We start from the raw sequence: 22,303 nt of genomic DNA on the forward strand, positions 1-22,303 counted from the left end.
GTGTGTGTGTGTGTGTGTGTGTGTGTGTGTGTGTGTTGTGGTTTTGTGGTTTGCTGGGGAATCAAACCTAAGGTCTGGCATTTGCAAGGCAAAGTCCTACCGCTGAGCCAGCCCTTAGTGTCTAAAATATTGTTAGAAGCAGAGAACAAAATCAAGACTTCAAACTGAAAACCTTTATGTTCTGATCTCAGTGAGAAGCCTTGAATATGTTTTCATCATGCAATTCCATTTTATCTGTAAAGGAGGAAACTAGATTTTTGTAACACTCCAGGATAAGTATCAGATTGCTTTGGGTCATTTCACATCCTGACAAAGAATCCCAGGGCATCATCTTTACCCTGATTACTGAACCTCTGCTGACACGTATGCTTCTTGTCTTCCCAGGCCTTAGCCATGGAGAGGAACGATGTACTCAACTTCAAAGCTCTGGAGAAAGAGCTGCAGGCTGCCCTCGCTGCTGACGAGAAGTATAAAAGGGAGAACGCAGCCAAGTTACGGGCAGTTGAGCAAAGGGTGCCTTCCTATGAGGAGTTCAGGTTGGCTTGCAGCTAGCTTCCTCAGGCCCTCCTGTCATGGTGGGCTACCGAAGTTAAAAGCAAGCAGTCTAGATTCAGATCATTCTGGGCTTCCGTCATGCCTCATCCTCTGCTACCTGATGATCTTACCCAAGCTCCTTAACCTGTCTGAGACTCAATTCTGTCTGTAAAAGAGAGGAACGGTTGCTATGGTTACATGAGTCTTTGCATGTAAGATCCCAAGCACAGCAACTAGCCCATTTGAAGTGCTTAAGGACTTTCAGCTATCTATGCTGCTGTTGTTGGAGTAGTTGCCCTATTTCCAGTCAACAAGTCCAGCCAAGTTGCTTGCCCCCCCACAGGGAATCATTAAGCTCATTCCCCAATCTCTCTCTTTGACCCAGAGGTATTGTTCTTGCTTCACACCTGAAACCTCTGGAACAAAAGGACAAGATGGGAGGAAAGAGATTTGTGCCCTGGAACTGTCACACTACTCGGGAAAAGACATCTCAAGATATGGTCATTGAAATGCCCCAGGTAGGTGTGGGCCAGCCTCTTTAGCCCAGCGGGATTTCTTTGTGTTAAAGCTATGACCCTGTCTTCTTTCAGCACATACCTCTTCCTATGTCTCATGAAAGCCAGCAGAAACAGACACACACACACACACACACACTTACACACACACAACCCAATCCCAGAATAGCAATCAGATGGTCGTACTGAGTTGAGGTGAGCTCAACAGTCCTCTAAGTTCCTTGCCAGGTCAGGTGGTAGACAGTATAATGACCCTGGGGCAGTACTGGAGAGGGACTCAGCCTGCCAGACTCTCCACACTTAGTTTAGTTTCTTTTCCTCTTCCAGAGATATATTGCACACTATTTTACTTTTCTCAGAGCAAGCTCTGACTCACTCTAAAAGGCCAAGAGCTATGTTTTCTTTCTCAGGAGGAAACCCCAGTACAAAGGAGACCTTCAGATCCTAGCCTGGATTCTTTTGGCTCACCCTCCCTCTTTCCTCCTCCCTCCCCAGCTCCCTCTTCTGAAAATGAGGCCGCAGAGACCAGTCCTCCCTGAGCTCAGAGAACAATTGCAATGCTAACAGGAAAACTCATAGCCCTCCCTCTCCCCCATCGCAGCTGCAGAGCAGCAAGAAGAGCTCTGAACCTGTTTCCCCTTGAAATGCAGGAGAAATCACCCTTCCAGCCCGCCACCTCTGCAGAATTTTACCGTGATTGGCGCCGACACTTAAGAAGTGGGCCAGAGCGCTACCAAGCCCTGCTTCAGCTTGGGGGGCCCAAGCTGGGCCACCTCTTCCAAATGGACGTGGGATTTGGACTTCTCGGGGAGCTGCTGGTGGCACTGGCCGAGCATGTCAAGCTGAGCGACCGGATGGCAGTACTAAGGATTCTGCACAGCCTGGCTAACACTGGGCGGTTTGCCTTGAACCTGAGCCTGCTAAGCAGTGCAGAGCGAGAGAGCTGCCAGCGCTTGTTTCAGAAGTTGCAGGCCATGGGTACCACCAGACCCATGCAGGAGGGCCTCAGCATGGAAGAGCCATCTGCTGGGCTACAGGGAGAAGAAGGGCTCCTACAGGAGCTGCTAGAACTGTATGGGGTCCATTGATAGATAGGACTGGCTGCCCTCAGCATTCCCCAGTGGTCTCAGAAGGCATTTGAAAAAGACATTTTATGTGTATGAGTGTTTCTCCTATATGTATGTATGTATGTATGTATGTATGTATGTATGCATGCATGTCCACCATGTGGGTACCCAGTGCCTGAGAAGGCCAGAAGTGGGTGTTGGAGCCTCTGGAAGTATAATTACAAATGGTTGTGAGCTGCTATGTGGTTCCTGGAATCAAACCCAGGTGCCCTCGAAGAGGAACCAGTGCTCTTAACCATTGAGCCATCTCTCCAGCCCCCTTGGAAGGAATCTTGTGTTTTCTGAAGAATTGTTGAAACCCACAGCACTCTCCTTTTCAAGTGGTGGGCTTTTCCACTACCAAAATCCGTAATTTGAAGTGTGCAGATCGACAGGAGAGGCAACCAGGAGAGCCAACGGCTCAATAGGCTGAGAGTATTTTGCTACCTACCCCTCAAGCCTGCCACGCCCCTGATGACAGATAAGCACTGATCATAACTCCCAACCAGAATATTTATAACCCAGAGCCAGTGAATGAACAGCTAATCAACAAGGAACAAATGCTCCTTCATTTGAGATGCAGAATTTCCCCCAGAGACTTAATTCTTCCACAGGTTGAGCCTGGGAAATCCCCAAGCCTTTGGCTCAGGTCTGGCTAGCATCCCAGATGACCAGTTGTGCGGGAGAGAGTTTCTTTTATCTCTCTGATTGATGAAAGGTTGTTCTCTAAGGCAGGCAGGGAAGAGGGTGCTTTCAGCTCATTCTAGATTCCCTTGGCTCATTTTTGGGTAAGTGCTGGTGTTCTAGAAAGGTGAGGATGCTAAGTTCTAGAATGATTTTCCCTCAAAATCGGTCCTGGCGCATTAGAACAGCATCTTGTACTGGGAATAAATTACTGTGGCTGTCTCCTCTGCAGTTTACTACTTCTTCTCCTGGCTGTTTGAACCTTTATCTAGTGGCCTCTCAACAATGATTTTTTAAAATGCCATAGGTCTTTGGCGCCTCGAGTTTTGCCCTGGCTCCCTCAAAAACCTTCTTCCTACAAGCATGAGGTTGGTTCACACCACCGTGCTCCTGTGGGCCTGGGGTAGTGTCCAGGCTTTTGAAATTGTGGGGAAGGAGAACATTTTTCAGAGGACACCTTGCCCTGCTTTTCTGATGTTTGAAAATGCTGCCTATCTGGCTGACATGAGCTTTGAGCTTCCCTGTCACTGCAAACCTGAGGATGTTTCGGCTGTGGTCTGGTATTACCAAAAGCACCTGGGGAGCAGCCACACCACAGTGCTTACAGACTTCGACGGGCGGTTGCTTACAGAGGCTGCTTTTGTTCGAGTAGGCAGCAGTATGCTGGCACGCTTCAGTATCCGAATGTTCAGCCTGTTGGTTTTCCGGGCCCAGCCGGAGGACACAGGCCTATATTTTTGTGGCACCCGAGAGGGGGACTACTTTTATGCCTATGATGTGGACATCCAGAGCAATAAAGGAATGGTGGCCAGTTTCAAGGACATGGGCCAGGAGCCATTGCCAGATGAGTACTACGGGAGCCTCCATGTCTTTACCACCTTCTGGGAGTGGACCCCCTGTGACCGCTGTGGGGTGCGTGGGGAACAGTGGCGCCTTGGACTCTGCTACTTGCAGAACCCTGGCCTCTCACCTCGATACATTAAGACTATGCCAGATGTAGTGTCTTGTGGCTCTCGGGCTGTGCCATGGAAACTGCACATCAAGACCAAGTATCACACACCTGAGCTGTTCATTCAGAGCTGCCTAAAGTCCTGTAAGAAGAATAAGATCCGGGAGGGTATGCAGGCAATCTACAACTATGTGTCCAAACTGGGCAGCAAACCCTGGGTGCCTCAGGTTCCCATTCAATTCCATCAGCAGAGACTAGGGCACGGCCTCATCATCTCCTGTCCCGGGGCCCGACCAGAGCATGCCGTGGCCTGGGACAAGGGCAGTCAGCCCCTCTACCGTAGCCAGTACCTAAAAGGTGTGAACAGATCCATGAGAGTTTTCATCGACCACGGCAACCATCTCCACATCCGCTTCACCCAGCTGAGTGACCGGGGCACCTATTACTGCTGGCGGCAAGGGTTGAAAATCGCTGGCTTCCGGTTGGGTGTAACATCTCGAGGGCGCTACCCAGCCTCACTCTTAGACCCTGAGACTCACACAGCTGTGGAGCTCACCCTGATAAGCTATCTACTCATCACCATCGTCTTCATCACCATTCACCTCTGTCGCTGCTGTTGCCAATCTCGCTGTTGTCCCAATTTCTCCGCCCAAGCCCTTCTCCAGCTGTGACGACCAGTCATGTTACAATATGTTTGTTAAATGATACCAGAGGCTTCTGGTGGGCACCTTGGGCTGGGACACGTGACAGGGTGATGAAGGAGTATATTAGTTACACCCTGCCTCCCAGTTTCCTGGGAGAAGCCTGGGTCTAATCTGGGAAGTAGAAGGAGCCTGAGGCAGGTCAGAGATTGGAGTCAGGAGGGAAGTGACCAGGTACACGAGTCTTCTCAGTTTTTCCCGGGAAGAAGTGAACGGATCCGTCAGATCACCTGTAAGTGCTGTTGACACGTGGGAGGGGGGGTGCTTTGACTAAGACTACCACAGGGTCCTGGTTGAACTGGATGGGGGTTGGATGGAGAAGAAAGAAAAGTGGCGGGAGGGAGCTGGCCCGTGTCCTCCTCTGCTTCCAATTGTTCTGGGACTAGCAGAGCAGCAGGTAAGGGACCGGAGAGGGTGAAGAAAGTGGAGAGTGAGCACAGGAATGTCTTGAATGATGGCACCCAGGCTGGAGGATTGGGGCTGAGAAGAGGAGTTGAACAAAGGCTCAGGGCACCCGATCTCTGAATAAGGAGGATTTGACAGGCAGCTGCCGCTATGGAGGGTTAGGCTCTCAAGACATTCTGTGATAATGAACGAGGTGGGTCTTGTCTGTCTTCATCCCACCTCCTGAACAAATCAGACCCACTCTGTAGACGCCTATGGCACATGTCTTTATTTCTTGTCCAGTGAGTAAAGGTGACAGTACTGTTCTGAAAGTTAGCAGAGGTGGCAAGGAGTGAGATGGGGGTACAATGTCCTGGGAAGAGGAAGGGATCTTGTAGGGGAGGAAAGGACAACTGAGTGGACACCTACAGCTCGATTTCTTCCCCATCTGCCCACCAATCAGCTTCAGAGAGGCTGCTCTAATATGAAGGTACTTGGCTCCAGGCTGCTTGAACACAACATGCCTCAGTTTCCCAAACTCTCAAGTAAGATGATGCCTAAAATATAGGTGGTATTACGTATACACATAAGAAAGGGAATGGGCCAGGCAGTGGTGGCACACGCCTTTAATCCCAGCACTTGGGAGGCAGAGGCAGGCAGATTTCTGAGTTCGAGGCCAGCCTGGTCTACAGAGTTCCAGGACAGCCTGGGTTATCCAGGGAAACCCTGCCTCAAAAAAAAGAAAAAGAAAGAGAGAGAGGAAGAGAGAGAGAGAGAGAGAGAGAGAGAGAGAGAGAGAGGGAAATGGAATGGCCCCTTGGCTTGTGGTTGAGAAGCAGCAGTCACAGGGTGAGATGGCAGAACGGATGGGGACTGTGCAGTCAGGAATAGACCTTCACAACTGAGACACAGCTGTACCCTGCCCAGTGGACAGAAGTCCTTCTCTCCCATTTCAGTGTCTTTGAGAGAACCATTATTTCCTTGATTCCCAGGATTCAGAGCCAAGTGTAACTGGTTGCCTACAACTTCCAACTCCAATGTCCAAATGACCTCCACCAGTGCCTCCGCTGCTGGCACCCCTGCAGCCTGAGCAAGGGAGCCTTCCTGGGCTCCACCTCTCTACATCCACACTTAGGGGCCAGGGAGCTCCTCTCTACACCGTCCAGGACACCTTCCCTCTCCACCTATGCCATAGATCCTGCCGAGTGCTGAGAGCAAGTTTCCACACGCTTGTGGGCTGTCAACCTGCAGAACTGCTCAATGGGGCTGACACACTTGGGTCGTCGCTCTGGAGGGCCCTTTAGGACTGCCTTAGTGGCCGTGCCAGGTAGCAGGTCTGCCCTACTCACTCCTAGATTGTCAGGGTTATTCAGGATGCATAGGTCTCTGGCTAGAGATACTTTGCCTCCGGGACTTTTCCTTTCTGTCTGAATCTTTGTCTTGCCCCAGCAGCCTGTGGAAACTCAAAGTCCAGTTCCCAGAGACCCTCAGCTCTGGCAACAGTTTCCATAACAACAAGGATGAAGGAAGTGATTCCTTAAGTCTCCCTGCCCTGCGCATCTTTCCTCTTTCCTTCCAGTTCTAACCCAGCTGGGGGTCCCCTCCTCTCCTGATTGTCCTTTTGGGGTGAGTATCCTGTTAGTTGGAGGTGCAGGGTATGTGCCATCCACGAGGCTTGGCACTGACTGAGCCTTGGGCAGCACACAAGCATAAAAACAGAAGGAAGGGAAGTGCTGGTTCATATGGGAATTGGGCCTGGCAAACAAGACCATCTGAGGAGAAGCTTTGGGCCCTCACACTGTATGTCAAGGGCCGTCAGGCATGCACACCTCACATCACATCCTTGTGCTCCTGCTTCGACTCCTTAATGACCTGCAGGGACAGGGAAGGTGCACAGTGCAGGGTTAGGGGCTCAAATAATCCTAGACCCCGTTTGCTAGGCTGTGCATCCTGAGGCGAGCCCTCAACTGCCCTAGATCTGTCTTCCCTGGGCTGTCATTGTGATTGCCTCATGCCATGGTCAAATTGGGGTATGAAATGCCACTTGTAGGGCTGGTGAGATGGCTCAGCAGTTAAGAGCACCCACTGCTCTTCCAGAGGTCCTGAGTTCAATTCCCAGCAACCATAGGGTGGCTCACAACCATCTATAGGGGGATCTGATGCCCTCTTCTGGCCTGAGGATGTATATGCAGCAGAGCACTCATATTAAATTAAAAAAAAAAAAAAAGGCCACTTGTAGAGTGTTTTAACACCATGCCTGACACCATGGTATAAGAGTCACCACTGCTGCTAACACCCCAACAAATGGAGAAGGCCATTCTATATCTATGGAAAGTTCTTTTGGGTAAAATTTGAAAGCCTTTAACACCCCCCGCCCCCCATTGTCCCAGTTAGAGCTGGTGGCCTCAGCACACAGGTTGCCCTTAGCACACTACCTATGAAGGAGCTGGGAAAGGAGAATTACATTCAAGATCTGCCCCTTCTGCCAGAGCTCTCCAGGTAGTTAATAGGGACCGTCAGTGAGCTAGTACCAGGCTTTCTCCAGTACAGCCTCAAGAACTCCTGAGGTAACCGGAACCTGTCCTCACCTCGCCATCCCGCATCTCCACTGTCTTTACCACGATGTTCCTCTTGAGGTGGCCTTCTGACACGGATTTGGTGTCCAGGCTGGTTTCTGCAGGTATGAGGAGAGGAGGCCTCCATGGGCTCTTGGGATACTAGACATCCTGTCCTGCTCCCAACTCCCCATCATGTATCTAGGATCATGAATACAGGGCTAGCTAGGTAGGCAGGGAAAAGCATGGCTCTTCTGAAGTGGCTGGAGACTCCCATCTGCCCCAACTCAGCACCAGAGTGCTGCTGTCCTGTAGCCTGCTCTGCCTTCTGTTCTGGCACCTGGCTTACTGACAACCAAGGGCTTCACTTAGGAAGGGGCCTCAGTTTCCTCTCTTGCAAAATGGGATCACAGTGCCTACTTCCCTGGGACATGGTGGCATGGTGCAGATTAGTGATTAATACACATGGGACCCTTCCACATTCCTATTTCCCTCTGTCACTTATCTGGACTCTAGTGACCCTTGACTGGCTAGCATTTGACACTATTACCTTTCCCTGGTCAGCATGATTAACTTTCTAATAGTAAACTACACCCTGCAATATGCATGGCCAATATTCCTAAATGGAGTTTCCCCCTGTGTCCAAGAATCATTTAAGGGCCACATACCAGTAAAATGTAATTTGGTCTACCCCCCTTAGAGAGAAAAATATGATAAGTCACACTCACTAATATTTAAAACGAAGAGCAGAAAACATAAAGCTTTATTCTCGACAAGAGCAGCCGTCCAGAGGGAACTAACCCTCTGGCCTGAATCAGCACTGAGTGAAGCAATAGAACTCTGGGGACACATGAATCAGAGTCTGCCCACAGGCACTGCAAGACCCAAGGGAACCACCTAGTGACAGAAAAGTGGTGAAGCAGGGCATTTGCTCAGAGGTTTCAGGCCTCTGGTTTGAGCTCCCAGAGACATGCTGCCTTTAACACTGGCTAGCTCTGTTAGTATAACCTAACCTTTAACATGGGCTAGCTCTGTTAGTATGACCTAACCTTTAGCATAGGCTAGCTCATTAGTATAACCTAACCTTTAACATAGGCTAGCTCTGTTGGTATGACCTAACCTTTAGCATAGGCTAGCTCATTAGTATAACCTAACCTTTAACATAGGCTAGCTCTGTTAGTATAGCCTAACCTTTAATGTAGGCTAGCTCTGTCAGTATAACCTAATTACACAGATCCAGAACCTAGGGTGGGCACTGAAGCTTCTGAACAAAGGACATGGTCCAGTCCCTTAGAGGAAACCTGGGAGGAAGAAGGCAAGCTGGGAAAAGTGCATGACTGCAGGACAGGTGTCTGTCTAATGCAGAGCTGGCAGGGCTCCATTTACAATCTGGTGAGCCTGTATTGGTATAACTTGTACTGTGAGCCTTTTGAGATGTCTTGTGACTTTGTGGCTTTCCCCTTCTTTAGTGCTTTTGCCCCCTGTAGTGACAAGCAGTTGAGAGAGAGAGAGAGAGAGAGAGAGAGAGAGACAGAGAGAGAGAGAGAGACAGAGAGAGAGAGAGAGAGAGAGAGAGAGAGAGAGAGAGAGAAGAACAAGAACACAAAACACTCAGAAGGGCAGCACTCGTTCACGGCCTGCAGACCTGTTGAGACCTTGTCAGGTTCTGAATGAGTACAGCTAGGGGATGGGGACACAGGGCAGAGTGAGACAGGACCAGCTACAAGCCCTGGGATGCTGTACTCTGTCTAGGATCTCAGTGGAGGGTCATGAAGGCTCCCAAGGAAAACTTGGATCACTTTGCCCCCCCAAGTCCCCAAGAGCAGTCCACAGGATGGAGAGAGGAGGAGGGGATTTATTACCCTTTCCCACAAGGCCCCACTGTACTGACCTCGGATCTGGAGGTTGGAGAAAGTCTGTACAGGAATGGTGATGCTGAAAGAGAAGGGATCAGGATGACGAGGCCGCCTTAGGACATCCCTGGGCTGGGATGGTCCAGGGGCCAGCATGGAAAGGCCTTTTGCCCAGGCCTCTCCCTTCCCTCCCTCTCCCTCCTCCTCCCCCTCTCTCCCTCTTTCGCTGTCCTTTCCTCTCTTCCCTCTCTCTCCTTTCTTCTCTCACTCCTCTCTCTCCTCTCTTCCTCTTCTGCCAACTCTTTCAGACAAAGTCTCTCTATGCAGCCTTGGCTGGCCTAGAATTCAATATATATACCAGGTTAGCCTCAAACTCATAGAGATCTGCCTGCCTCTTCCTCTCAAGTGCTGGGTGGGGGTAAACCACGCACCATAATGACTGACATATACATATATACACACATACACATCATATACATCGTATGTATATGTGTTATACATATACAATGGCAGGTAGAGTGTTACTACAAGCCATTGCAAGCCATAATCTGGATGTTGGAACCCAAACCTCTAACTACTGAGTTATCTCTCCAGCCTCCACCACCTAACTTTCATCCCAGCAGCCAACACTCTCCAGGAGTTGGAAAAGTCTGCATGACTGTGTTATCTGCTCTCATAGAATACCTCCAGGAAGGAGAATGGAGGCTTTGGAGATGGGAGGAATTTGAAATAGTCACAATAACTTCGAAGAGGCAGAGCAAGCAGCAGTCATAGGAAATTCCATTTTTGTTGGCCAGGCTTGTGAGTGAGTCGTTTAGTCTGGGAATAACTCAAGTCCTCAGTCCTGGGAATTAACAGTGTTTGGATCCATCTATTCTTCAGACATTTATTGAATATCTGTCCTGTGTAGGCTGAACACTCCGGGAGGGAAGAGATACAAGGCTAACCTCTGAGTACTGAAAGGAACAAGAATTCTGGGCTTGAGGTGAGCTCACCGGTTTTCTTCGCCCTCCAGCAATTTCCTGTAGGTGGCGATCTCGATATCCAGGGCTAGCTTAACGTTGAGTAGATCCTGGTACTCCTGCAGGTGGCGGGCCATCTCCTCCTTGAGGCTTTGGCCCTCCTCCTCCAGCCGAGTGAGTGCCTCCTGGTAACTCGCCGACTCCCGTGCATGGCGCTCGTCCTGTTCGCGCATTTGCCTCTCCAGAGACTCGTTCTGTGGGATGGAACGGACTGATCGCTTGGCCGGGAGATTCCGAGAAGCTTCGAGGCCCCAACCCCTGATCCCTTTCGTCTTCGCCTACGCCACCCTGCTCCCTCCATCCCGGTCGCCTTCCAGCAACTTCTTGGGTGGCAGCTACCCCATCCAACCAGTGGTCCTTGTCCGTGCTTACAGTGCCGCGCAAGGACTCCAGGTCGCAGGTCAAGGCCTGCAGTTGGCGGCGGTAGTCATTAGCCTCGTGCTTGGCCTGGCGAAGCAGCTCTGCGTTGCGGGAAGCAGCGTCTGTGAGGTCTGCAAACTAAACCGGGAGATAACCTGAAGTTGAGGGAAGGAGGACTGGAGCCTCCCAATAGCACAAGACACAGGCCAGGGAGCTGCCTGGGCCGGGAGATACACACGATTTCTAGAAAACCGGGAAAGCGGGGTCGACCTCAGGGCTCCTCAGGGAGGAGCAACTGTCTCCCAAGGACTTCTCAGGCCTTCAACCTGCACAGACTGTCACTGCATGTGAGGCTCAGCAGCTCATACTGGGCTTGGTGCCCTGAGCTAGCAGCATCTCTGGTCTCTGTCTGAGTTTTTCTGTCTTAGGCTTTCTCACAGCACCTGTTCTCCGCCTGAGATGCCCTTCCCTCTTCTCCTGAGTCTCTAGGCTGCCTGTTTAGCACAAGTTCCACGCCTCATCTTCCCTGCCTCCCACTGTCTGTATAAACTCTGGCTTCGTCTGGACCTGGCACACAGTAGACGTTCAGTCACAGTAGACGTTCAGTCACACAGGACATAGACTGGCAGAGGCTTCAGAAAGGCAGCCTCTCTAAAGGAGATGGGTTAGGATAGGAAACGATCCCTTTATCAGTTAGGAGTTGTGTGACAATGGGCAAGCTAGTGAATCTCTTAGCTGTTATTAACGATTATTGCTATTACAAGTAATGGCAGTAACAAAGGGTAATTTGGGAAGTAGTAATGCCTGCATGGTCCTGGGCAAGTCTTCTCTCTCTGGGCAAGACTGGTCACCTAGATAGGTTATTTTCCAAGCTACCTTCCCTTATTCTCCAATATGGAAGGCTCCTAGGAAGAGGCAAGCTGGCCCACAGGTACCTTGGACCGATACCACTCCTCTGTCTCTTGCATGTTACTGGTGGCCACCGCCTCATATTGAGTGCGAATCTCTCTCAGGGCCGCTGTGAGGTCTGGCTTGGCCACATCCATCTCCACATGGACCTGCTGTTGGGCCAGCTGCTCCCGGAGTTCTCGAACTTCCTAATAAGGTAAAAGAAGGGGTATTGAGGCTCAAGTCTCAGGCCCAGGCTACAGCTTGGGCTCTCCCAGACTCACACTTCCATCTGACAGATACAGCAATGGCTCAGGGAAATGGGGCCTCTGTTATTGGAGGAAGTGCATGGCCTAAGCTCATAGGCATATGATATGCCAAGCCCGGTGACAGACACCTTTAAACCCAGCAACCAGGCACCTAGGGATCTCTATGGATCTGAGGCCAGCCTGGTCTACATAGCATGTTCCAGGCCAGCCAAGGATACATAGTGAAACCTTGTCAAAAAGTAAAAATAAAATGTCTAATGGGCATGCAATGAGAGTTTGAGAGTATCTTCCTCCCAGGACTGGAGAGTCAGAAACCAGGCATTAATATGTCTTTCAGCCAGGCTCTGAGGTCAGAGAACAGAGGTGTGTGTGTGTGTGTGTGTGTGTGTGTGTGTGTGTGTATATGTGTGTGTATATATGTGTGTGTGTATGTGTGTGTGTGTATGTGTGTGTATGTGTGTGTGTGTATGTGTGTGTGTGTATGTGTGTGTGTGTGTGCATGTGTTTTAGACACACACACACGTCTACACGAGCCTCTCCTGTAGGCTGGTCTCAGTTTTTCTGTGTAGCCGAAATTGGCCTTGGACAGCTTGAATGGTCCACTTCTACCTCACACAGGCTGAGAGCGTACCACCATGACAGGCCCTCAGAGGAGTTTTCAGCTGTATGACTTTGGGGTGTGTTTCAACTTCTCTGGGCTTCAATGACCCCACCATTGTGAAAGGAGGTAATAATGATAAGGGCTCCCGGAGTTGATGTGAAGGAGAAGCTAAAGACCTGGTCCGTGTTTCTCAGAACATGGCAGTGGAGGGGCTGCAGACGATTCTCAGGGGTAGTGAATACTGGACAAATCTCCCTTGCTCTCTCTGTCTTCACTCTTTCTCTCGTTTTTTTTTTTCTTCCTGACAATTGGTTTCTCTGTTTCCCTCTCTGAACATCTCTGTCCGTTTATCATTTGTGGTGTCTTGTACGGCCTCCCTCCCCCACCCCGGCCTCACCTCTTCATGGATCTTCCTCAAGAACTGGATCTCTTCCTCCAGCGACTCAACCTTCCTCTCCAGATCCACACGAGCCAGGGTGGCTTCATCTGCCTCCTGGAGTCGGGAGAGAGTCTCTTTGACCCCAGAGTCCTCCCTCCTACAATGTCCAGCTTTGTCCTCCCCCTTCTTGTGGGGATCTTGGAAGCAGCCAGCTGCTGTGGAGGGCTAAGTTCAGGGGCTGTGTTTGGTGGGCCGCCACCAGCCTCCCTCCCCCATCCCTCTCATCTAGCTGACCTGTCTATACGCAGCCAGGTTGTTCTCTGCCTCCAGCCTCAGGTTGGTTTCATCTTGGAGCCTGGGATAGGGGACACACACGGTATAGGCTTTAGGTTTCCTGAGGACTCTTGGGTCCCTGTCCTAACCTGCAGAGGGAGGGGACTGTCACAAACTGATCCCACAGGACCCGTAGAGCGGCAGGAGGAGTAAGCAATGTCGTGTTCCTACACAGAGGCCTTGGCTGAGAGAGTGAACAGATAAGGGCTTCCGCCTTGACTAATTACTGAGGTGCCTTATCGGGGTTCATGCACCTGCTCCTGCTCCCACAGGCGCATCCACCACCGTGTGCTCACTGTCACCGACACCAGTGCCCCTCCTGCACCAGAGGGACACGTGAATGCCCACCCACTACCCAGCAAAGCACCATGCCCCAGAGTTTGACCCTTGGTTACGATCTTTTAGGGCAGATTGTATCATGATCTCTACTTTGCAGCTACACCAATCAAAATGGCTTGAGCAGGGTCAAAAGCAGTTGACAGACAGTTGCCCGGGCTCTGCACCCAGGCCTGCCGGAGGCAGTACCCTTCCTTCCAGGCACCCCTCTCAGCTCAGTCTCTCTGCTCACTAGCCATTTTCCCTGTTCCCCTTCTCACTTCTGCCTCAGGGTGATGAGGTCCTGTGCCAGATTGTCCCTCTCCACCTCCAGCCGAGCACTATTGGCAGTAAGCTGGTCCAGCCGCAGCCGCAGCTCCCGAAGCTCTGCCTGGTAGACGTCGGCCAGTTTGGTGGGCTCCTTGGCTCGAAGCTGGTTCAGCTCAGCTGCCAGTGCCTTGTTTTGCTGTTCCAGGAAGCGGACCTTCTCGATGTAGCTAGCAAAGCGGTCATTGAGCTCCATCATCTCTGCGCGCTCACTGGCCCGAGTCTCCTTGAAGCCGGCATTGAGTGCCCCGGCCAAGGAGAAGTCCACCCTGGCAGGGAGTGGAGGGCTCATACGAGACAGGGAGAAGCGCGGCATGGTACCCAGGTGTCGACTAGGACCAAGGCCTCGGACCACCGTCTCGGAGGAGGCATAGGAGCGGCGCGCAGAGGTGATGCGTCTCCGCTCCATCCTGCCCTGCTTCTGTTTGCTCCTGGGATGTCAGGGCATTTATGGAGGAATGGGCTGGACTAAATCTGCTCCTGACTTCCTGGCAGTACCCCATTGAATAGCCTGAGGGGGTGGAGCTGGGCCCCAGCCCAGCTATGGGGAGAACTCCTCTCACACTACAGAGGTCACTATACCCAGTGTCAAGGCTTTCCTGGGAACACCAACCTGGCTTCACCATTGATCAAGGAAACCCCCTTTCTGGTAAATGGGTCAAGAGAAGACTGGGGAAAAAAATTAGTCCATAAATTGCTTGCCTGTCAAGCATGAAGACCCAAGTTCTAGCCACAGAATGAATACAAAAGGCCTGGTTTGACAGTACATACTTGGAAACTCCAGTGCTAGGCAATGAAAATCAGTAGGCTTCCTGGCTCCCAGTAATTGGTGAGTTCCAGGTCCCAGGGAGAAATGCTCTCTCAGAAAACCAAGGCAACAGTGCCTGAGGCTGACCTCTGGCCTCAACACATGTATGTGCACACATACAAACATTTGTGTGATAAACACACATGTGTGTGTGTGTACACATGCATGCACGCACATACAGAGAGCCAGAGTCAGAGAGAGACAAAGAGTCAGACAGACAGAGAGACAGAGAGATGGAGACAAAGAGACAAAGACAGAGTACAGAGCTGGGTTGGGTGAGCTACCTCCAGTTCTTAGAGCCTGTAAGCCAGGGCTGCCCCAACTCTGCACTTCTCTGTGGGCCTGTGAGATACTAGGAACTTGAAGAACCTACTCCCTTCCTCCAGAATCAGCCTATATTATAATTTCCCATGACCCCCATTCTCAACAGATGTGCAGATCCCTCTCCTCTGAACTCCTCCAATTTGATCTTATCCCTGGGGTTCAGGAGTAGAGGGCTGGAGTTGGAGCCTTCTCTGTGACTCCAGGGTCAACTCGAGCCTCTGGCTGTGTGTTTAGGGGCAAGACAGAAGGAATACATATAGCTCCTAATAGGGTAAGACAGCAGGCTTCATTCCAGAGCCCCTCTTTGGCCTCTTATCCAGCCCAGTGGGCCATTCTTCCCTGGTCCAGCTTCCCTTTGCCCCTCCCAGAGCCTGGTCCCCGACAGCCCCTGACGGAGTAGTTATGAACGAGTTAGATGTGCATGCTGGAATCTTTCTTTCTGTAACGCCATGTCTTCCTGACCACCCCTCATTCTCTCATGAGATATGCCCCCTTTAAATCCCCACACACCAGGTCTCTGAGGGATATGTAGGTCCGGGAAACCAAACTCCACCCTCATCAATGGTGGGGGGGGGAGGCTGTTGCGGGTTGAGACTTCAGGCCCATCTATACCCTCCACTCAGGTCCCTCCCAGGCGCCTTAGCCATCTGTGTCCTTGGGCTTCTGGAAAACAGACAATTCTGCTCCCCCGGCCCTGCCTTCCTCTGCCCATGCTTGGGCTTCTGCTGTCTACTCCAGGGCACTTGGTGAATAGAGCCTTGTTCTCTGCCGCCAGTGAGGCATACGGCAAAGGCAGCCCCATGGGCTGCTTTTATTCCAGGATGCCAGGATGTCAGCTCTGGGTGCAGTACAAGCTCCTAGCTCAATGGACTTCTCGGAAAGCATCGAAGGGGGCCTGGAGTACAGCGGGAAGCAGGCTGTGTGCCCACCCCTGACCATTATGTCTATGCCAAGGTGAGTCATTCAGTGGGCACAAGGAGGAGGTCCTGGGGGAGGCCAGCTCAGCACTGCCAGGTCTCCAGCTTACAGACAAGGCCTGGCTGCTTGCCCCCTCCCAGCACTAAAGCCAGTTAAGACCCCTGAGTCCCTGTCATAGCAACAACCTATGCTCTATACCAGAGACATGGTATTCCTTTGAGCTTACAATGGGCTGCTTGCTGAAGTTTCCCTAATGAGTCCTACCATAGGGAAGGGAAGAGCCCCTTAGGCTCCACCCACATCTTCTCCAATCCTGAACAATGGCATAGTGAGGGAGATCTTGAGAGAAGTTCCCAGTGACCTTTAGACTGGACCTCATCATGTACCCCTGGAGTTCACTATGTGGATCAAGCAGGTATGGAATTCACAGAACCCCAACTGCGCCTTCGGGATTAAAGGCTTATGTGACCACTTTCTGCCCCCAGTGACTTTTTTTTTTTCTTTTAAAGATTTATTATATTTATATGAGTACATTGTAGCTGTTCTTAAACACACCAGAAGAGGGCATCAAATCCTGTTACAGATGGTTGTGAGCCACCATGTGGTTGCTAGGAATCGAACTCAGGATCTCTGGAAGAGCAGTCAGTGCTCTTAACCACGGAGCCATCTCTCCAGCCCCCCACCCCCACCCCCCAGTGACTTTGGATACTCCTATAAGTTGGGACCGTAAAGAGTGGGGGACTTTAAAGGAAGAGACTTACTAGAGATTAACCTTTAACTCAGGACTCATCTCACAGTATAGGTGTGGCCTGTCTTTCCAGGTATACACAGAGTGGGTCTGAAGGGAAAAGAGAAGAAGTTTGTCAGCAAAGCTGGAGAATTCCTCCTGAATTAATCAGGGTTCTCTAGAGTCACAGAACTTATGGAATGTCTCTCTAAATTAAGTACTTTCTTGTGATAACTTACAGTCTGTAATCCAGCTAACCCAACAATGGGCAGCTATGGATGAGAAGCCCAAGAATCTAGTAGTTGCTCAGTCTCACAAGGTTGTTTCAGGTGGTCTCCTGTGAAGTAAATTCCAACAGATGTGCTGGCAGTCAAAGAGTGAATCTTCCTTCTTCCAATGTCCTCATGTAGGTCTCCAGCAGAAGGTGTTGCCCAGATTAAGGTGTGTGTCACCACGCCTGGATCTAAAACTTGCTTTGTCCCAGGCTGACCTTGAACTCAGATCTCCTTGCCTCAGTCTCCTAGGATTAAAGGCGTATATTCCCTTGCCTGGGCCTAAATTTTTCATTGCCACTATGCCTTAAGATTTTCATGGCAAGATCCAGGTCAGAAACTTGTGTCTTCCAGCCTCAAGATCTAGATCACAAGTGAGCCCTCCAATTCTGGATTGCAGTTCATTCCAGATATAGCCAAGTTGACAACCAGGAATAGCCACCACACCTCCTGTGTATACAAGTTTGTTTCAGTACCAGCCAAGAAATTCTCCAGCCCCTGACCTACAGCTCCTTCCCTGGGGCCGTGATGCAGTCCTAAGTTCCATCCTAACCACACTGGGCTTTCAGATCCTCGATATGCCTCTCAAAGGGTCTTTGCGCGTAGAGACAAAGGAAAAACATTCCTGGTTGCAGTTGATGTACAAACTTTCATTATTAGTATTTTTATTACACATTCACTGTAGAGAAATCAGAAAACACATATAAATATTTAATTAGCCATAATTTTGCCACATGGAGATAAACACCACCAGATTTTTCTACACATATAAATACATTTTTTTTCAAAACAAGCCCATACTGCACCAATTATTTTGTAATTTGCTTTTCTTTCAACAATATGTTGCGAACATCTTTCTAAATCAATAAACATTTACCTCTATCATTGTTTTCACAGCTGTATCGCTTTCCACTCTCTGCTTTCATTTAACAAAGCCTATTATTCCACAACCAACAATTGTAAGCCTCTAGCCAAATTCCCAGCCCACGTCTCACCATACCCATGCGTATCTGCCCCAGACAGGCACTTGGTGGGAAAACAGGCAGGCCTTCTGCCCTCCCAGTCGCCACTGGCATTCCCATCCTCCCAGCCTGGCTCATGCCTCATCCTCTGGCTGACTACTTTTCCCAAGCAGAACTCTCCAACACCAAAGCCTCAGGCCAAACTCCAGCAGACTTTTAGACTCCACGGCAGGGTGCTGTCAACCATGGAGACAGATGCTAGGATACCTCACTACAGAGCCCGCAGCCAAGCTGAGCTCCACTTCAAGCCAGAGTGGGGATAAGGTGGCCTCCTTGTGTCCCTCTCTCTGTACTAAAGTCTGACAGATGATCCTTTGCTTACCAGGCAAAGCGTCAACACCTTCTGGGGCAATCCTGACACTGGTTTCGGCTCATAGATACCAGTCTTCATGTTTCCCACGGAGGCCAGTCTTACAAGTGGCCATGCAATTTGAGTGTCACCTGCTGGCTCTGCTGCATACTCATCCTGCCCAGGGCAAGTACAGCATGGTGGTAGGATCAAGACTGGCTGACCCCCATCCCATGGTGCTGTCTGAAGGAGGCACATGGCCACTAGATGGCAGTGCTCAGCTGCCCAGGTCTGGCCATGGAGGATTGGAAGGAACAGGTTTTCCTAGCGGTTGGTGGTTTTTCTAAGGTCCACCTTTGTATCCCTCGGCTGGTCATTCTGTTTTGTTTTTGTTTTCCCTCTAGACTCGCCTCAGCTGTGGCAGTGCCCTCTTGAAGAGAAAGCAACACTTTGTTTCCTCAGGGGCTGTGATGTTTTAGATGACACCATCTCTCATTTTCCATGTCCCTATCTGTGAAATGATGACTCATCTTCCAAGAACATTGTGAGGATTCTTAGTGAGAGACAGCCACAGCAGGCACCGATGACAAACCATTGCATCCATTTCAATAACGACTCCTACTTACTGGACATCAGTGTTTCTATGATGGCCAGGAGGGGCAGGAACTTGAGTAAAGGCTGCCAAAGACCTACTGCCTCCACTGTGAGTATGAGACGTTCCAAGGAAGATCACATGGAAGTGTGGACAGGACCAAGGTACAACGCTGGGTAAAGAGAGCGGGAATCAGTGTTGTTTTCTCCTATGCCTCTACCTGTTCGTGGCTTCAGGTCCTACAGGGGACATAGTTGAGTTCTTGTTGTTTCTTTGTTGTTACTGTTGTTTTGTGAGACAGAGTCTTATATGCCTCAGGCTGGCCTTAGACTTGCTATGTATTAATTAAGGATAGCCTTGAACTTCTGGTCCTCCTGCTTCTACCTGTTGAGTGCTGGGATTCCTTGTGTGCACCATCATGCCTGGTTTATTTCATGCTGGGGCTCGAGTCTAAGACATCATACGTGTTAGAAAGCACTGTCTGTAACGACAGCTCAGCCCCACGGTTTTTTCAAACTGTGTGGAGACTGAAGTAGATGTTGCCCCCCCAACCCACTTTCTTGCCTCCCCCTAATCCCCTGGTGGGCCCTGTTCTCACTTGTCTTCTCTAGACTTGAGGCTCTTAACTTCATCTGATTCCAGAAACTTTTGGTGTGCTGATACCTTTCATGCCTGGGTATTACATGCTGCTCTGCCTGAGTTCTCCCAGGAGGATGAGCTGAGTCTCCCCCTACAGGTGGGGATTTCCCAATTCTAGAATCTGCCATCCCCTTTAGATCAGGGTCTATTTCACCCAGATCAGTACACCACAGGACAGGCTAGCTTCTTATCCACTGAAGCTTCTGCAGGTAAGGGGTGTCTCTGTCTTCACTTGGAGAGGGCCTGCCTTAGACCAGGGACCATTCATTCTCCCACCTATTACAGCCTGTGTCCCAGACAGGCTCTGCTGACTAGAAATCAGCTTCTGAGGCTGCAGAATGACCCTAGACTGGACTCCAGAATCCCTTCTTCTTCCTCCTTGGGCCCCGCCTCTTTCTCTCTTGGTGTCATCGGCTCATTTACTTCCTCAGATCCTGGGGCCAGGCAGCTGTGGCAGGGTTAACAAGCTCAGGCCCTTTCTCTCTCGCCTTTCCTGGCCCCAGCCAGACCCACTCCAGCTTGTCCTTTGCCTCCTAGTCTCTTACCCTGAGATCTGCTTTTTAATTGCTTTCCCAGTCTGCTTTGCGCCTTCTCCCCACATTGCCTGCCCCCCTCCCTTGGGTATCTCAGGGAGGGTGAGAGGCAGGGATCAGATGTGGCCCTGATGGGAGAAGAGGGTTGCTAAGCACCATTTCCAGCCTAGCAGCCCTCCAAGGAGATAAGATGGACCAATGGATGGGGCTGTGCTGAGCAGAGGAGAGCCAGGAGACTTAGTTGAAAACACACCGCTCTACCAAAGGACCCGAGTTCAATTCCCAGCACCCTCATGGCAGCTCACAACTGTCTGTCACTCCTGTTCCAGGGGATCTGACATCCTGACACAGATATACATGCGGTCAAAACACCAATGCACATGAAATAAAAACAAATAATCAGAAAACGCAGTTCTGACTCCTGGGGGGGGTGAATCTGGTCCCTTCCTCCATCAACAACATTCATCCCCAGCTGTCCTGTGTCCCTCTTCACAGAACTATGGCAAGCCAGCATGGTAGCACATGTCTTTGGCCAGAGGATCACTATATGAGTTCAAGGACAGACAGCACTACATAGAGAGAGCCTCATACAAGCAAGCACATAAACACGGAAAGAACTTCTGGAAGACCAGACTGCATGATTCTATCTGGAACCAAGATCCCTCAAGCAGAGTCCAGAGCCATGAGGCCATTCCAGGAAGACTCTGGTGAATCCGGGACAACTCATGAATCAGCTGCCATGGAGATTCCCCAGCCTGGAAATCTGGGAAGGGAGCAAGCTGAAGACTGCATGTAGGGAAAACACAGAAGGAAGGTTCCATCACAGGGATAGGTGCCAGCCCTGCTTCCACCACAAAGGTTTTCGGCTCTTGGCCACAAGCCTGATCTTATGAACTGGGTAGAAATGTACACTCCCATGGCAGGTTCAGATCTGAGACTCAGTGTGAGCGAGGGGGTGGTTCTATGGGGAGTGGGGTGACAGGCTTTCTAAAGTAACAGGAACAGGGCCGGGATGACGCAGGGAGAGGCGGGTCTATGGTAGACAGCGAGGCATTGATTACCATGTCTTGTGAATGACTCTATGAAAGAACAATCCAATTTCAGTCTCATTGCTCATGCAAGTCAGACGGAAGCTGGATGTCAGCTTGCTACCCTCCTGCAGTCCCAACTGCCTATGGCATGCAGGACACCACATCAGCGAGCTCTCAGCCTGACCTCTTGTGATTGAGGGCAGGAGCTGCACGTGCTTAGTTCCATCAGCCCAAAGTCTTTGTACATTTTATGGGTCACCCGAGAGCACACTTTGTACCTCAGAGCCACAGATGTTTGCCAAGCGAATGGCTAGCTGCCGAACATCCTTGTCAAGAATGACCTCTCCCACTGTCAGGCTGCCCCCAGCCTGGGCAAACTCTACCTCATGCAAGGAGTTTATTGTGCAGAGCATGCCCTCCTAGCCCTGGTTACTGGTTGCCTTGCCCCATGCCGACTGCCTCTGCACCCAAAGGGCAGTAGTGATGATCAGAAGAGGTAATGTCTGTAAAGACCCCAGGAAATGGAGAAAGTTACTCCATTGGAATCTAGCCGTCACTCAGCAAGGCCTCCTGGAGGGAAAGCACCGTGCCAAGCTGCCAGGGGATGCAGATGTGCGTCTCTGATAGCTTCGAGGGAGCCATGGTACACAGGGGAACAAACTCATTAAGACTAATTGGAGAGGCGGGAACCCCATGCCTGCAAAAGAGAAATGATGTCTGTTCACTTCAAAGTGGAAGCAGTCCTGTGTTATGTAAAAATCAGAATGTGTGCTGGATCCCGAACACTTGCTGGCCAATTCGGAGAGGTTGGGCAGAAGTGGTTGATTTTGTCTCTCTTAACCACCTCACTGGGCCAGCATAAGCTCTGGGATACAGGCTGGCAGTGGCAGCACAAGGATGCTTAGCCACCTGCTTTTCCTTACTGTCCCAATAAAGGATAAATTGAGCAGCAGGGTGCCCAGGCAGGCAGAGGGTGACTGCTCCCCAAAACAGCAAGAACTCCTCCGAGGCTGGAAGCATTATTTACACACTATTCACAATGTGCTAAATACCCTTAAAATGTTTGTTTTCAGGAGCAAGTTCAACACAAGCTCCTGTAATTTTATTTACACTATTAATTCACTCAGTCAAGCATGTCTTCATGGCCAGAACAGAGATAACCATGTTGAATCGCTGTGAGATCCAGTGAATGGAAAGGAAGGTAGAGGGGTGGGGTGAGGAGCAGGCTGCCCTGGACTCTAGCTGGATTCACTTGGAGCTTTACCTCAGACTTGGGTACTGACAACTCAAAAGGCCATTCCTGACAGCAGAACAAGCCACCCCTAAGGTTATAGCATGTACTAGACATCTGAGTGAGATTCCTTTTAAATCCA

General features: G+C 50.6%; 3 protein-coding genes across 4 annotated transcripts; 2 read left to right on the forward strand and 1 right to left on the reverse strand.

Moving 5' to 3' along the window:
• The first annotated feature begins 393 nt into the window (after nt 1-393).
• Ccdc103 (coiled-coil domain containing 103) lies at nt 394-2,137 on the forward strand. The gene is made up of 3 exons (XM_028780716.1): nt 394-536; nt 920-1,052; nt 1,700-2,137. The coding sequence occupies exons 1-3, from the start codon at nt 394-396 to the stop codon at nt 2,135-2,137; spliced, it is 714 nt and encodes a 237-aa protein (XP_028636549.1).
• Nucleotides 2,138-3,019: 882 nt separating this feature from the next.
• Nucleotides 3,020-4,479, forward strand: Fam187a (family with sequence similarity 187 member A). The gene has a single exon (XM_028780339.1). It carries the CDS (start codon nt 3,203-3,205, stop codon nt 4,457-4,459), a length of 1,257 nt encoding a protein of 418 aa, XP_028636172.1. The 5' UTR covers nt 3,020-3,202; the 3' UTR covers nt 4,460-4,479.
• Nucleotides 4,480-6,703: 2,224 nt separating this feature from the next.
• On the reverse strand, nt 6,704-14,245 carry Gfap (glial fibrillary acidic protein). 2 transcript variants are annotated; one of them, XM_028780618.1, is made up of 10 exons: nt 13,730-14,245; nt 13,095-13,155; nt 12,819-12,914; nt 11,599-11,760; nt 10,676-10,801; nt 10,277-10,497; nt 9,320-9,363; nt 8,796-8,909; nt 7,462-7,553; nt 6,704-6,745 (listed from the first exon to the last, which is right to left on the reverse strand). In XM_028780618.1, exons 1-10 carry the CDS (start codon nt 14,182-14,184, stop codon nt 6,704-6,706), a joined length of 1,413 nt encoding a protein of 470 aa, XP_028636451.1. In that variant the 5' UTR covers nt 14,185-14,245. The 2 variants fall into 2 exon arrangements, with proteins under 2 accessions (XP_028636451.1, XP_028636452.1); XM_028780619.1 differs by lacking the exon at nt 8,796-8,909 and having other exon boundaries at nt 7,462-7,547.
• Nucleotides 14,246-22,303: the final 8,058 nt, after the last annotated feature.

The sequence above is a fragment of the Grammomys surdaster genome, unplaced genomic scaffold (assembly GCF_004785775.1).
Source record: "Grammomys surdaster isolate TR1022 unplaced genomic scaffold, NIH_TR_1.0 371, whole genome shotgun sequence".
Taxonomy (NCBI): domain Eukaryota; kingdom Metazoa; phylum Chordata; class Mammalia; order Rodentia; family Muridae; genus Grammomys; species Grammomys surdaster.

Coding starts and splice junctions, on each gene's coding strand:
- Fam187a (XM_028780339.1), top strand. CDS start 3,203: ATGAGGTTGGTTCACACCACCGTGCTCCTGTGGGCCTGGGGTAGTGTC.
- Ccdc103 (XM_028780716.1), top strand. CDS start 394: ATGGAGAGGAACGATGTACTCAACTTCAAAGCTCTGGAGAAAGAGCTG. Junction 537..919: donor CCTTCCTATGAGGAGTTCAG/GTTGGCTTGCAG, acceptor TCTTTGACCCAG/AGGTATTGTTCTTGCTTCAC. Junction 1,053..1,699: donor TGGTCATTGAAATGCCCCAG/GTAGGTGTGGGC, acceptor CTTGAAATGCAG/GAGAAATCACCCTTCCAGCC.
- Gfap (XM_028780618.1), bottom strand. CDS start 14,184: ATGGAGCGGAGACGCATCACCTCTGCGCGCCGCTCCTATGCCTCCTCC. Junction 10,498..10,675: donor TGGAGTCCTTGCGCGGCACT/GTAAGCACGGAC, acceptor TCCATCCCACAG/AACGAGTCTCTGGAGAGGCA. Junction 7,554..8,795: donor TGTAAATGGAGCCCTGCCAG/CTCTGCATTAGA, acceptor CTCTCCTCATAC/CTGCAGAAACCAGCCTGGAC.